General features: G+C 38.6%; 2 protein-coding genes across 3 annotated transcripts; one reads left to right on the forward strand and one right to left on the reverse strand.

Moving 5' to 3' along the window:
• Positions 1-531: 531 nt before the first annotated feature.
• tm4sf4 (transmembrane 4 L six family member 4) lies at positions 532-4866 on the reverse strand. Of its 2 annotated transcripts, XM_079350492.1 has the most exons (6): positions 4787-4866; positions 3416-3491; positions 2754-2843; positions 2026-2171; positions 1192-1378; positions 532-790 (listed from the first exon to the last, which is right to left on the reverse strand). In XM_079350492.1, exons 1-6 carry the CDS (start codon positions 4810-4812, stop codon positions 773-775), a joined length of 543 nt encoding a protein of 180 aa, XP_079206618.1. In that variant the 5' UTR covers positions 4813-4866; the 3' UTR covers positions 532-772. The 2 variants fall into 2 exon arrangements, with proteins under 2 accessions (XP_079206618.1, XP_079206617.1); XM_079350491.1 differs by lacking the exon at positions 4787-4866 and having other exon boundaries at positions 3416-3904.
• Positions 4867-4954: 88 nt separating this feature from the next.
• LOC306828188 (glutathione hydrolase-like YwrD proenzyme) lies at positions 4955-13779 on the forward strand. The gene is made up of 12 exons (XM_079350488.1): positions 4955-5088; positions 5846-5999; positions 6080-6233; positions 6945-7151; positions 8827-8979; positions 9061-9148; positions 9777-9948; positions 11174-11330; positions 11848-12030; positions 12147-12231; positions 12333-12428; positions 12631-13779. The coding sequence occupies exons 1-12, from the start codon at positions 4989-4991 to the stop codon at positions 12774-12776; spliced, it is 1695 nt and encodes a 564-aa protein (XP_079206614.1). The 5' UTR covers positions 4955-4988; the 3' UTR covers positions 12777-13779.
• The last annotated feature ends 159 nt before the right edge of the window (positions 13780-13938 follow it).

Consider the following 13938-nt stretch of genomic DNA (forward strand, 5'->3'; position numbering starts at 1 on the left):
AGAAACACTTTAATAATACAGCAGACAAGCTACAGCCCATAAGAAGACCCAGACATTACTGTGCATTAAAGAAAAGTTAAAATATTCCAAGACTGAAACATCCGTCTACAAAAAGTTAAGAAATATACAATGTAGTTTTTGTCACACATCCCAAATCAAAGCTCCAGTTTTTTTTGTTTTTTGTTTTTGCTAAGAATGCAGTTCTTCCCTAGGATTTTTTAACCGTGCTCATTCGTGCATCATCGCAATGACCAGCAGGGGGCAGTCACGCCAAATAAAAATCTTAATGAGGTGAGAAACTGATTAAATCTTAAACTGGTTTCCTACTTGTTGCAAGCTGTTAAACTTTCACAACATCAAAATGAAACTCCAGTAGCGTGCTTCAATCATGTGCTATGCTCTCAGCTACTTCTATAATGTTATCTTTATTTTTTGATTTGGCTTCATAAGAAAAAAAACAGATACAATATACATGCTGAAGAAAGCTATAAAAATACAGTGAGTGCTGTAAGTGATAAAGAACAAAAAATGTCAACAGAGACACATTTAATTTCACGAGAAAATTGAGTCATAAATGTTGATTCCTTGATGTGAAAACCTTTAAACAAGAGCGTTGTCATTTCACAAGTGTTACAGAAGGGTGAACACGATGTAATCAATGCGCTCTTTTGGTTTATAACTGTGGAATAAAGCAGACAAACACTTATCCTGCAAGAATGAAACAAACAGAGGACACAGTTGCCATCAAGCTTTCATAGCCATAGCCATGTGTTTAGACGGCTCCATCACTCTGAAAGACAAAACATGTGAACCAGTCAACTAAAATCTGTTACATATTTAACTTGTATACAGACAATAAATTATTGTTTGCACATTTCTGATTTACCTGGTGAGTATAATTTCTGGAAATTAAATAAGTAATATTCACATTTATTGAATTTAATTGAAACTCTCTGAAAGAAAGTATCTAGTTATGCCTTTTCCAGGTAGGCAATGTATTTTTTTTTTTTTACTTTTTACACACCAATCAGATCCTCAGTCATCAGTATGTCATAATATTCATTCAATTACATTTCATGAAATATTCCTAAAGAAGCTTTTGTGCTGTCAAAGAAATATAGCGTATGTGAAAATGATCTAGTTCTCTGAACGGATAGTCTCCACTAAATCCATCTGAAGTTAGATACTGACCCCTCCACAGCAGCCACAGCAGTCCCCACAAATAGCTCCCAGCAGGCCGTTCACCACCTGCACAGCACACAGCGCCACCTGGATCAAACCCATGATCAGCAGTACAGAGAACAGGGAGAGATGCCAGGACACCACGCCGGGCGGCTTTAAACAAGCCGACCACATAGTTGTGTTGCTCAGGTAGTCACTGGAAAAGGAAAGTAACCAAGAAAGGTGTGGAGTGGATTAATAATCAAGAGGTTTATGGATGCTTAGAAATAACGTGCAAGAGATAATGTTTTATCCTATATGAAAGGCTCAAAGTGCTGCAAAATCGTTACCAACTGATTCTTATTGACAGCTTTTGTCACAAGTTTCAGAAATAGGTTCAGATAAATATACCAAAGACAATGGAAATAGTTCAGGGTTTTTTTTCCCTAAACCTAATTTGCCTAATTTCATATCCTGCTTACTCCACATGTTGAGAGGAAAAATCATGTTTCTAATTTTATTTTGTATTATCAACCAATAAGTTTAAATAAACTTTTAAAGCCAAGCAAAAAAAGGCATTTTAAATTGAGCTTTAGTTGGGAATTGACTAGCTTAACATATAGCGACAGTTTCATGTATGACGATTATGTTTTTTTTCACCTTTCAACTATTCCCTTTACAAAAACTCCCTCTTTAATTTTGAAAAGTAAAGTGCAAACTTGAATATAATATTTCAAAGTTACTGAATGTGGTTTCCATAGTTACATGAAGCAAAGTCAATGCTATCCTTTGCACAGGGGAAAATTCTGTTCATTTTGGATACAAGGTAAATCTATGAACACTCGACTGATCTGTGTGGCTTACCCATTTTCAAAAGGAGTGTCCCACACCTCTGTTTCGTTTTGCAAAACCAAACACTTAGGTCCTTGGTTTATGGCCACAGATGAAACTATGACTGAGTAGCCGGCCCCCATAACACCCACAGCTGCAAACAGGATGGAGCTCAGCATCTGCAGACACAGGGAGAGAAAGAGGAGTCACTCATATTGGAAATCAATAACATCTCACTTTTAGTGTCTGTGACAAGAATAAAGTTATTCACAATGTGTGCAGAGAACAGGGTGAAGGTCAGGAACAGAGCCGACACGGATGATAAGATGGTGAGTGTGTGTGCATGTATTCTTTGCTGATACTTTCCTGTACCCTCCAACACAGACACTCAAAGACCTACACATTCCTGAAATATCGATCACCATGTACCAGAACAATACCAGCTCTGTGTGATAGAGTCGGGTGAAACTCCCATCCCAGAAATGTCTTGGATGAATTTGTGTCTGGTTGTGTTAATTTTTGAAGTAGTGTTAAGACTTTCTTTGTCTTTTTTTTGTTTGTTTTACAAACTTTGTGTTTAGACTCTACAGGTAACAGATGGCAAACAGCAGTGTGTGTCGACTGAGGGTTAAAACACTGCTGTTTCTCTGCCCCTCTCATTTGGGGACACATCCAAAGCCAACAGTCATGTGAGACTTCCTTGCCATAAACGTAAATCATTAATATTACCATTATTTACAACAACCAAAACATCTCCTCACCGCAAACCTCCGCCCACAGCTTTCGTTGCCACAGCAACCACAGCAGTCATTGTTCTTCAGACCCAAGAAGACCAGAGCTGGGAAGATCATCTGTCAACCAAACATGCACACACACACACACACACACACACACACACACACACACACAAAGTGTAATAAAAAGTTGAGCAGAGCATGAATTGTTTGTTCTGTTATTAGGCAAGAATAAAACTGTATCATTCTACTTCAATTTACCATTTGCACCAACTTTCTCTTTTTTTATATCAATACTTGTTCAGAAAAGGGGTTCAAAAAGCTTCAGATTATTTTAAATCCATCAATATTAAAGCATATTGTGTTCCTTCTTCAGCTTTGTGAGCACTGCTTTGACATATGTGACACTTATGAACTGTTGAAAAACTTCCATCGTGGTATAGTCTGAATTTCATCTCTCTTAAATGTTATTTTTATAAATCACCGGTCCAAAGCTTCTATCATAATATCATATATTACAGACAACAAATAAACCTTGACAAAAGGATATAACCATAATAATCTCAAAAGTTGTTCAAAAGAATGCAGCAGATTTCCTTCAGTGTGCCACTTGAATTTGACCCATAATTGTCTTTTACTGACTTTTTGAAAGTTGTACAGGTTTAGTGTTGATATTTTAACAAACTCACCAGAACTCCAGCGCCCAGAATGCCTCCAAAGTACCAGACCTGGTCTGTGATGTGGTCTTTTTCCACAATCTCTCCACTGGGGAAGAAGAGCAGGATGTTACACAGCACGCACACGATCGACAGAGGCATCAGGGTGATCCCCAGACACTTGGCAAAGCCGCCTGAGCACATTTTGGCACTGACGCTTCGAGCTCCCTTACTAGTAACAACTTTCTTGTTTTATAAAGTATATTTTGGGGTTTCAGAAATCTTTTGTTGATCTTTTACCCCAAAAAAGCGGCAAAAAAACCAAAGTATGTATTTCTTTTGAAATGAAAGTTTTGACTGAATTGGAGTCTTTTTCCACCTGTTTGCTTTCCAACATAAACTAAAAAAATAAAACCCTGACACCTCGTAGGTAAGCTTGTTTCCCCAAAGTGCTCTATCCACTGTGCTGCACCTGTCCTGTTACTTATGATTGTTGATGCCTCAGAAAAGCCTTTATACCCCTCTCCACCCCAACTGTCCCTCACACTGATGTCACTGCTTCACTTTAAAGGCAGACAGCTGACACACACACACACACACACACACACCTACACACACACACACACACACACACACACACACTCACACACACTCACACACTTGATGTACGACTACACACCCGTCCGTGCACACAGAAAACATTGGTTAATGTTCTACCATGAGTTTGGTGTGCATGCAGACAGAAGAGGAAGTGACATACAGTCGATCAATACAGCAGACTATTCATACCCACTGGTTTAGTTAATAACGAGAAAATAAACAATGATCAAAGATAGTTTTTCATCACAGTGAAACACAAAAAGGGTGAAACAAACTAAAGATCAATTCATTATAACTCTGGTAATTTAATGATAATGTTAAATCAAGTAAATGGTCAAACATATATTTGTTGTAAATTTGGGCCAATCTAGGTTCACACAAACATATCCATAATAATAGTTTATCATCATATTTTACCACCATAAAACAAAACGAATACACACAAAAAAAGTAAAAAAAAAAAAAAAATACTGAGCAGGAATGTATTGCTTTGTTTAGGTTTTTTTGCCCTTCAGAGGAAATGTAATCTAGCCTAATTAATTCCTCTTCAAACGTTTTTACTTTAAAGTATTTTTGAATGTAAAAATGTGTTGAGTTGAGATCCTTTCTCAAAAATTACTTATTTAAACATCCATACGTGGTCGATTGAATTCTTCCAATAATTAATTAGTTTCAAGGAGAGATGGGCATTTTATCAATAGGGCTTCAACAATCACTGTTATCTAGACATCTTTCAGAAAAGTGTTTTTCATACATATTTTAATCAACATCATCCCCAAAATTTTAAGAAAGGGGAAGGAAAACCTTTCGTGAAATGAATTTGAAGACATCACTATTTCTGTTGAAGGCTGACCATCGATGCTATCGGTTATCTACTTATCTGTCCTGCCTTCCTGGTTCAGCCAGGCTAAATCAAAGCTCGAACAACAGATCAAAAGTGCAAAGTTTGATTGTGTGCGGTTATTTGTCTTTTTCATTTTGCTCACTCGTCGGAAGTTTAGGCATAATGGATAAAGACTTAACGTTCGCCTCTCGTCGTTCACCTGTGGTGTGTTTACACGGCTGTGTGGCGTCCAGCCAGCCGCTAGCTTCAAATGTTGGGCTGGGTAAGTGGAACACTGTTGCCATGGAGATCCTCATTTCTGTGGCCTAAAGGTTGACCAGTCACCAAAAGTTTCCCATTTCTCTGTATTTTCACGTAAAAATAAACATTGTCAAGTCTCAAGCCATAAAGATGTTATCTCACAGAATTAATTCAAGAGCTGGCCTACAATAATAATAAAATAATTACTCCCCACTTTTTAAGTGAAGGAAAGAGTTTTAAAATCTGATTTATCCTCCAAACGTAGGCTATAGGCTAATAAGGTACTGAAAATGACCAGTAATACCTCTAAATAAAACAATACTAATCTTCCAAAGACTATAATATTTACATTTAACAGGAGTGATTTAGCATTTGGATTAGTTCTGGTGTAGCTCCTATAGGAACACTTTAAAATGTTAATTAGTTGACTATGGTTGGCCTACATCTCTTTAAGTTGTCAATGGGATTCATAGAAGAATTGTGTATTGCCTCTTCTACTATTGCATTATTTAAAATATTTATCACACTGCTAAGCACAAGAAACAATAACAACCAGGAGATGGTTTTGAAGTAGACTAAATTTAATCTGGTAAAAAAAAAAAATGGAAGCACATTTTAGCAAGAAGACAATCACAGAACAGAATTTGACATTGGGAAAATAAATAAATTCACTATGAGGAAACAATTTAAAGTACACACTGAAGTAGTTCCTTAAAAAAATAAAACCCCTATGACTCTTTGGCATTAATGATACATTACTGTTTTTTCTTGTTGTTCAGACATCCTGAAGCGTGGTGGTAATGCTGCAGATGCTGCGGTTGCAGTAGCAGCAGCACTGGCAGTGACTGAAGCGTCCAGCACCGGTCCAGGTGGAGATGCCTTCTGCTTGTTCTACAACAGCAACACAGGAGAGATCAGAGGCATCAACGGCAGGTGGTGACTCTTCTCTTTCTGTAATTTTTTTTGCCTTAATAACACGGAATGTTTTGCTGACACTTGATCTGTATCCTCAGTGGTCGTTCACCCAAAACTCAGACCCTGGACTTCCTGGAGGGACGTGGCTACACTGCAGAGAGCCCTCCTTCACCTTTTGATGCCCTGAATGTTACCGTACCAGGGGCCCCTGCATGCTGGTGTGATACGGTGCAGCTGTTTGGTAGTCACAAGGTGTGTTTTTGTTTCTGTCTGTGTAGAATCATGTGTGCTGGTATGAATATGACAAATTTAAAAAAATAGTGTTTAAGGATCTAACAAACGTATCCATATGGCAGGGTTTCTACAAGGTTCAAAAATATGGAAAACATTTAAATAGGTGACTGAAGGTTTGAAATCTGTAAAGCACTGTACTCTTAAGGATGAACAAGCTGTCTGACTGTGATCCTTGAGGATCTTAGCGTTCACTTTAAAGATGAATTGGTAAATGAGATTGAGCTTATCAAACGATTATATACACTGTAGACTACTCAAAACGCATTTACACCGAAGTTCACAACTACCCATTAATAGCAGAGGCTGCTATGTAAAGTATCCATCAGTATTAAATAATCCTTTCAAACACATTGCTGACGAAGCAGCCGAAGCTCACTGCTGAAGGAACACGATTGAATCGCAGCTCTTTGTTTTATTAGGTCATCAACTAAAAAAAGAAGTGAACAGTACTTAAAGGGAAAAACTCATTGTACAGAGATATCCTCTTACTCACACAGATTTGTAACGTTTATCCAATTTTTTTCATTTTTTTTCTGTCTGGGAAACCCTCAAAGAAAATTGCAATCATCTCCACATCTTTTTTTCCCTCAAAACAATGACTCACACTTCCTGCTCAGAGAGATTTCCTTTGAGTTACTACTCGCTCATTTCCTCTCGCTGTTTCCTCAGCTGTCCTTGCAGGAGGTGCTGAGCGGGCCGGTGGAGCTAGCAGAGGCGGGGTTTCCTGTTGCAGAGGTAGCAGCTCACCACTGGGCGCACTGGGTTGCTGCTCTGAGAAATGATGGGAAGGAACTGGGTGGAGACCTGCTCATTGATCATCAAGCACCAAAAAGTGGACAAATTTTCAGAAACCCTTCACTCGCCCAGACCCTGAGGGTAAGTCCATGAAAGTTAAAAGGAAAAACAAATAGTAACAGGTTCTGTGAGGAGCTCTTGGTCAGGTTTACCCGAACAAAGGAAACACAACAATGCAGAACATCAGAGAAACAACTAAACAAGTTTCACCTCCTCCCAGAGGTTGTTTGCTTTCTCTGAACTCAATTTAGCCCTCCACATGAGAAGACCTTGAATAAACCAGGAATTCAGGAATAATAGGTCATAAACCCCGAACCCAGTTATAGAATTAATGTGGGAGAAAAACAATGGAAGGAGGAGGAAACATTAAAAAATATTAAAGACATCTAACAGGTAAAAAGCAAAGGAAGGGCAGAGGGGAGGGAGTGAAGCAGCACAACGCAGGAAGTCTGAGACATAAAAGAAACGAAGAGTGAGGAGATTAAAAGAAAGAACGATTAACGTTTTAAAAAAGAGATGTTAGGTTGGAGTATAGAAAAAAATAAAGAAAAACAGCAATCAAAAATGATTTGAAGAATTAAACGGAATTGTTGTTTTTCTTTTAATTGTGTGTATCATAAATGTATCGGAGTCAGCCTTCAAAGCTGCCCATTAAGGTTTGCTGGTCTAGTTCAGTTTGTGGAGCTGGTGTCCCTTGGAGGCGACAGTCCTTATTGCACTGGTTGCAGGATTGATCCTGCTGCATGTCATCCTTCACTCTCTCTCCCCACATTTCCTGTTTATCTTCAGCTGTTCTATTGATCAATAAGCCTCATATCTTTAATAAAACATGACGATCAAGGCAATTCTTCAAAGTTTTGGTTACATTTCAAACATCTACGCTGGGAGGAAGGTTTAGCTCAGTGGTTAGATGGTGCGCCCTAACTACAGAGCCTATAGCCATTGTCGCTTTGGCTGTCGGTTGAAATCCGACCTCGGCCATTTGCTGCATGTCATTTCCATCCTTCACCTCCCAACATTTCCTGTCTCTCTTTAGCTGTCCTATCCAATAAAGGCAAAAATGCCTCCAGAATAATTCACCACACTTCACACACAGACTTTTCTGTAATTCTATTCCAATACTCAACAATACATATTTACACATTGAAAGCAACATATTTTCAAGCTTTAAATCATAAGTTTCCTGTGAAATTGATGTTTGATGTGTTTAGGCCCTCCGTTTACTCCAACTTTAGTGAGGTGGCAATTTTTCTGCGAGTTATTTTTTTTTTCTTTTTCATTTCCTTTGCTTGTCTGTTATTTGTATGTTAGATCCGGATTTTTGTTGTGCAGACGACAGAGCCAATAAAGCCACACTCATTCTGTAATTTCCTGTCTTTGAGACTGCCCTTCAATAACGGCTGACCCCATTGTGTGCCTGTCTGTCGATCTGCTTGTGTTTCACCGTTTAAACATGCAATGGTCCATGCTCTGTTAAATTATTACACCAAACACTCATTCTTTAGTCTTGTTAGAATGCAGAAACACTGCCAAGTAGGCCCTTATAGACCAACACACACACACACACACACACACACACACACACACACACACACACACACACACACATACGCACACAGACAAAAATACACACACACTCACACACACACTGTTAACTGGATATCATTAATTAGATTGTTGATTTTTTTTCACATTTGTGTTTTTTGTTCTTTGATTGCATTTCTACTGATTGTTTGATTGGCGGATGTTTCAACAGGAGCTGGGCAAACACGGTAAACCTGCTTTCTACCAGGGCAGAATCGCACAAGCCATCGTCGATGTCGTTAACCAAAATGGAGGAGTCATGACCCTGGATGACCTCAGCAGCCATGACAGTGAGGTCATCACCCCCATCAGCACTGAATACAAGGTGAGGTCAGCAACCGTAGATGCTCAGATTCTGTTTTCAGTTTTCAGATAATAAAGGGAAATGACTCCATTGTGTGTTCAGGGTGTGCGTCTGTGGGAGCCTCCTCCTAACAGTCAGGGATTGGCTGCCCTGCTGCTACTCAACATCCTGGAGAACTTTCCTCTCAAAGGTATTCACAATTCATCCGTTACACACAGTGGTGCATACCACGAGGGAATCTCCCATATTATCTCTAGTTTGGTGATTTTAAACAACAACAACAGAAATATTCTCTGCTGGCATTGAGGTGGATTGCTCTTTTTGCTCTGCTCAAACCACTGAATCATTTTATTTGAAATACTGTAAATGAATATTGTTTCCATGAAAACTTCTCACAATCTATTGATTCCTCTTAATGATGTGGTATTTAGATGTAATAACAGTGTCTGAGCACCTTAAGTGTAAATCCTTTAACCCTGATCCTGCTCAGTAAAACTGGTACTTGAACTGTTACAGGAAAAAACACCTGAATTGTAAAATTAAGTTTTGAGTAAAAATAGATTTTCACTTTGAAAATGATAAATTACACATTTTTACAGCATAAGGTATACAATTTCACATTCATGATTTGTATTTATTAAATTTTGCTTTATTTATCATCTGTCTTTTAGAAGTTCCTGTAATTGTTTTTTAAAAAACCAAGTCACAATAGAAAATATTTTTCTTGATCCTAGAATACATGTTTGATCATCATCTGCCTCTGACTGATCAAGGATCCTTTACCTGGGTTGTGTTCTTTGTGTATTTTTTGTCTGTAGCTGCAGTCCATAACAGCTCTGACTACATCCATGTACTTGTGGAGGCTATACGCTTGGCATTAAGTGATGCTATGGGTCACCTAGGCGACCCAGACCATGTTACCATCCCCTTAGAAACCTTACTGGACAAAAGCTACAGCCATCAGCGAGCACAGCACATCAACATGGACTGGTGTGTGTATGTGTGTCTGTGTGTGTCTATTAGTACCAGTGTGTACCAGTTGTGCTGTGTTGACTTTAGATAGGACTGTGGACCTTCCTGTAACCTCTCTGTCCCTCCCTTCATGCCGCAGTGTGTGGCTGTCTGTATTTTGGTAATAATGAGTATTTACTGGTCAGTTCTGTGGACTTTGAACTTTATGAGCTTCAAGACAAACAGACAATAAAATATAATAACAAATAAAGGTAGAATAACATGCACACAAACAAATGTGTCTTCTGCATTATATAAAACAAATGCATAAACCAGCCCCACATCTCCCAGTTTCAAGGTTTTTTTTTTCAAACAAGCAAATATAAAGATAATATAGAACATTAAGCACGTGTTTGTAGAAACCTGTAGATCAGTGGTCGTCAACTGGCCTCCCAAAGCTTCCCATCCTCCCCCCAGAATATAAGTAATCTCAAATGATTAAACAATAAATATAAAAATAAAATCATAAGGCTAAAATACTCAAATTAGGTTAATGGGAGAAAGGACATTTCCCCCTCTGACACCAACAACGCGAGCATGTTTAAAGTCCGCAGCCAGCGGTGTCTGTCAACAAAATAGACCCCTGCTGTGATCACTCAGTTTTAGTGTCAGTGCATGTCAGATCCCACAACATTTCTCAACATTTGTTTTAATTGCTGCGTAAAAATAATTTCTCTAGAAAACATAAAAATAGACAAATGGACAAGAGCCAGCTTTCCTTTGCTGAGTGCAAGATGGTTAGGTTTGATTTATATCAATTACATCTTTATTTATATCTATGCAGCAGTAAGTTACATGAATTGACAGTAGTCACAGTATTTACTGGGCTTTAAAGCTGAAAAGAGGAGGAAACACCTGCTCTACCTTTGTCGAAAGTTAAAAGACATTATCCTATGACATTTTTAGAAGCAGAGAATTACCATACTTAATGTTGTTGTTTCTAATCCATCCAAAACAAACAAAATCACACAAAACCACACTTTCCCCATGTTCCCCATTTAGATGTTTGGACAATCTAACTAGCTGGTGGTTGACGTTTTACATTTACTGTACAAACATGATCATAATGGGCACTACTGGTTTTTGCAATCTGTCAGAAGCAAAAAAAAAAAAGAAGATATTTTTGTTCTGTAACAATCACGAGGTAAACCACAAAGAATATCAGGGCTTCATGTATATTTATATTTTGTGTGTGTTCTTTCAGGGCCATGAAAGAAGTAGAGCCTGGCCTGACAACGGGAAGTGACACCGTTTATTTCTGTGTGATTGACAGCGACGGCAACGCCTGTTCATTTGTCAACAGCACCTACATGGGCTTTGGAAGCGGGCTGGTCCCTAAGGACTGTGGATTCTCACTACAGGTCTGAAAGCCTAAAAAGACAGTTTTTTTTGTTTGCCTCTGAGTTAATTAAACTGACTCAGTAAGTATGTGTGGAAACATCTGATAAAATATTGACATCTTTGTTTGGTGAAGCCAACACCCAAATCGAACATGTAAAACGTCAGGCGTGAATGAAGAGATTTTATGAAGAGGTTTTGCATGGTGGCGTTATCTGTCAGGAGCAGGAATGTATGGTGTGCTTGTGCTCTGTGTGTTTCTATGTAAATGTGCGTTGTGCCAACATGGAAACTTTGTGAGAAATCAATTGTGGACCGAACCTGCCAAGTTGCTTGTTGCTGTATTAAGGCAGTGACTTAGTTCACTCTAAGAGAAGATTCACCAGACTGCCTGTGATATTTAGAAATAAAATAAATAAAAAAATAAAATATATATATATATATATATATGTATATATATTTTTTTTTTACAAAACTTAATGAGGAGGTTTGAAACAATAATTAATAGTGTGAATGTTTGTATGACATTTTTCCTCCAAGAACCGAGGTGCCTGCTTTTCTCTGCATCGTAACCATGCCAACTGTGTAGCTGGGGGAAAGCGGCCGTATCATACTATAATATCCGCACTTCTCACTGACTCTGCTACCAAATCAGAAAAACCCCGGCTGCTCGCTGCACTCGGGGTTATGGGGGCTATTATGCAACCGCAAGGACACGTGCAGGTAAAATCTGTAGTTTATGTTTCTAGTCATGAGAAGAAAAGAACAATGATTTGAATGTAACCTCGTTTTAATTTGGGGTGAGGAGGTCATTGTCTTTTTTTTTTTTTCTTTTAAAGGTTTTGTTAAACATGTTGGAGTTTGGGATGAATCCTCAACAAGCTCTGGATGCACCAAGAGTCCTTGTACAGTATGAACACAAAAGTATGCTATACTGAACCAACCACACACACACACACACATACATACACACACACACAGGTTAAAATTGACACCTGCATTGATGATACATTCTGTGTGTCCAGCTAAAGAATGGTTGGTTAATCTGGAGGAGGGGGTTGATCAGGAAGTTGCAGAGGAACTGAGAAGACGGGGCCACAGAGTCAACTGGCCAATCACAGGTACCGTTTTTTCTTTTTTCTTTTTTTACTTAAAAAGCTACCGTTCATAGCTGTATGGACATTTTGACATGTTAAGTATGTCATGAAAGAAAACCACTCTCACATTCATTTGTTTATTAATAAAATATGAGGAAAATCTAACAAAAGAAGGAAAGAAGATAAAGATTTTTATTGATTTTTTTTTTTGTGTGTTTGCACACAGGCCACAAAAGGTCTCAGTTTGGGCGTGGACAAGTCATCACAGTTGGTGATTGGTGGAACCTGTCTGTCAGTCAAACTAATACCCAATCCAGGGTTCTGTGGGCGGGATCAGATCCTCGAGGGGATGGATGTGCTCAGGGATACTAGACACACACAAGGCTCCACCTACTTTTCACTTTAGACAGTTTTCTCCCAAAGCTTTCAGAGGGCAAGCCTCTGATTGTGGAAAAGAAGTACTTTAAGCGCCAAATGTTTACAGTTCAAACCAATGTACTGTTATTGAACTGTGGAAACCCATTGTCATCAAAACACAACATCAGTTTATACTCTCCAAACCGTATTTCATATTTCAAAAGCCCTTTTCAGGGTGCGACTGTGTTGTAATGAAGCTCCGTGATAACGTCCTCCTACTTTCACAATGATTGTGCAACGGCACACTCTTGGTGTCCACATCTGGCACTTTGTGTTAGACACTCACACACACTGCTGTTCTCCCCGGCTTGTAACTCCTGTGTTACATCCTCTGATGGCGGCACAGAGCGTGGCTGTGACGCTCTGTGACGATCACGCCTTGAACAAGCAGCGTCATCAGGGCTTGATGACGCTTACATTTGACTACAAGCTTATATATAAGCTAGAGCCTGATTTTTTTTTTTAACTCAACAAACAGGAAATACCCTTTCTGTGTAACATTTCATTACAAACACATGATGCTCTTGTTGAACTCTGTATTTTGGTCGAGATAATTATCTGTTGGTCTTAAATGAGTGCTCTGAATGCTGACAGCTCCTTTACCACTCTGATCCTTCTTCCTCAGTGCATGACACAAGTTCTGCATCTTAGCTCAGGCCAACATTGACACGAGCACTGAAATGTTTATCATGTTTTAAAGTGATGTGAATCAAGGCAATCAGTTTTAGAACTCCATAAATGAACTCTCATACTTTAAATTGAAGTTTGTTTTTCTTGTTCCCTCTGTATAATAAGTGGTTTATAGAATATGCAGGATCTATTTATGATTGTGTAAGTTTTCTTACAATGACAAGTTTAAATGTAATATATTTTCATGATGCCAATGTTTTCTGGTCATGTTGTGATGATTCTCTATAGATCTCTCTACAGATGCAATAAAGAGCTGATTCTGTCTCCAGATATCGTTAAGTGCAGCGTTTTATCAGGAGAAGTTAAAACGGTTGAGAAGTCAGTTCTTTGGAGTCTGCACTTAAACAACGTCACATAATAATCCCTTATTCATCTCAAGTATTACATAAATCATTGGTTTGATGGTACTAAATCCAGTTCCAGGAAG

Source organism: Symphodus melops (genome assembly GCF_947650265.1).
Source record: "Symphodus melops genome assembly, chromosome: 8".
Classification (NCBI taxonomy): Eukaryota; Metazoa; Chordata; class Actinopteri; order Labriformes; family Labridae; genus Symphodus; species Symphodus melops.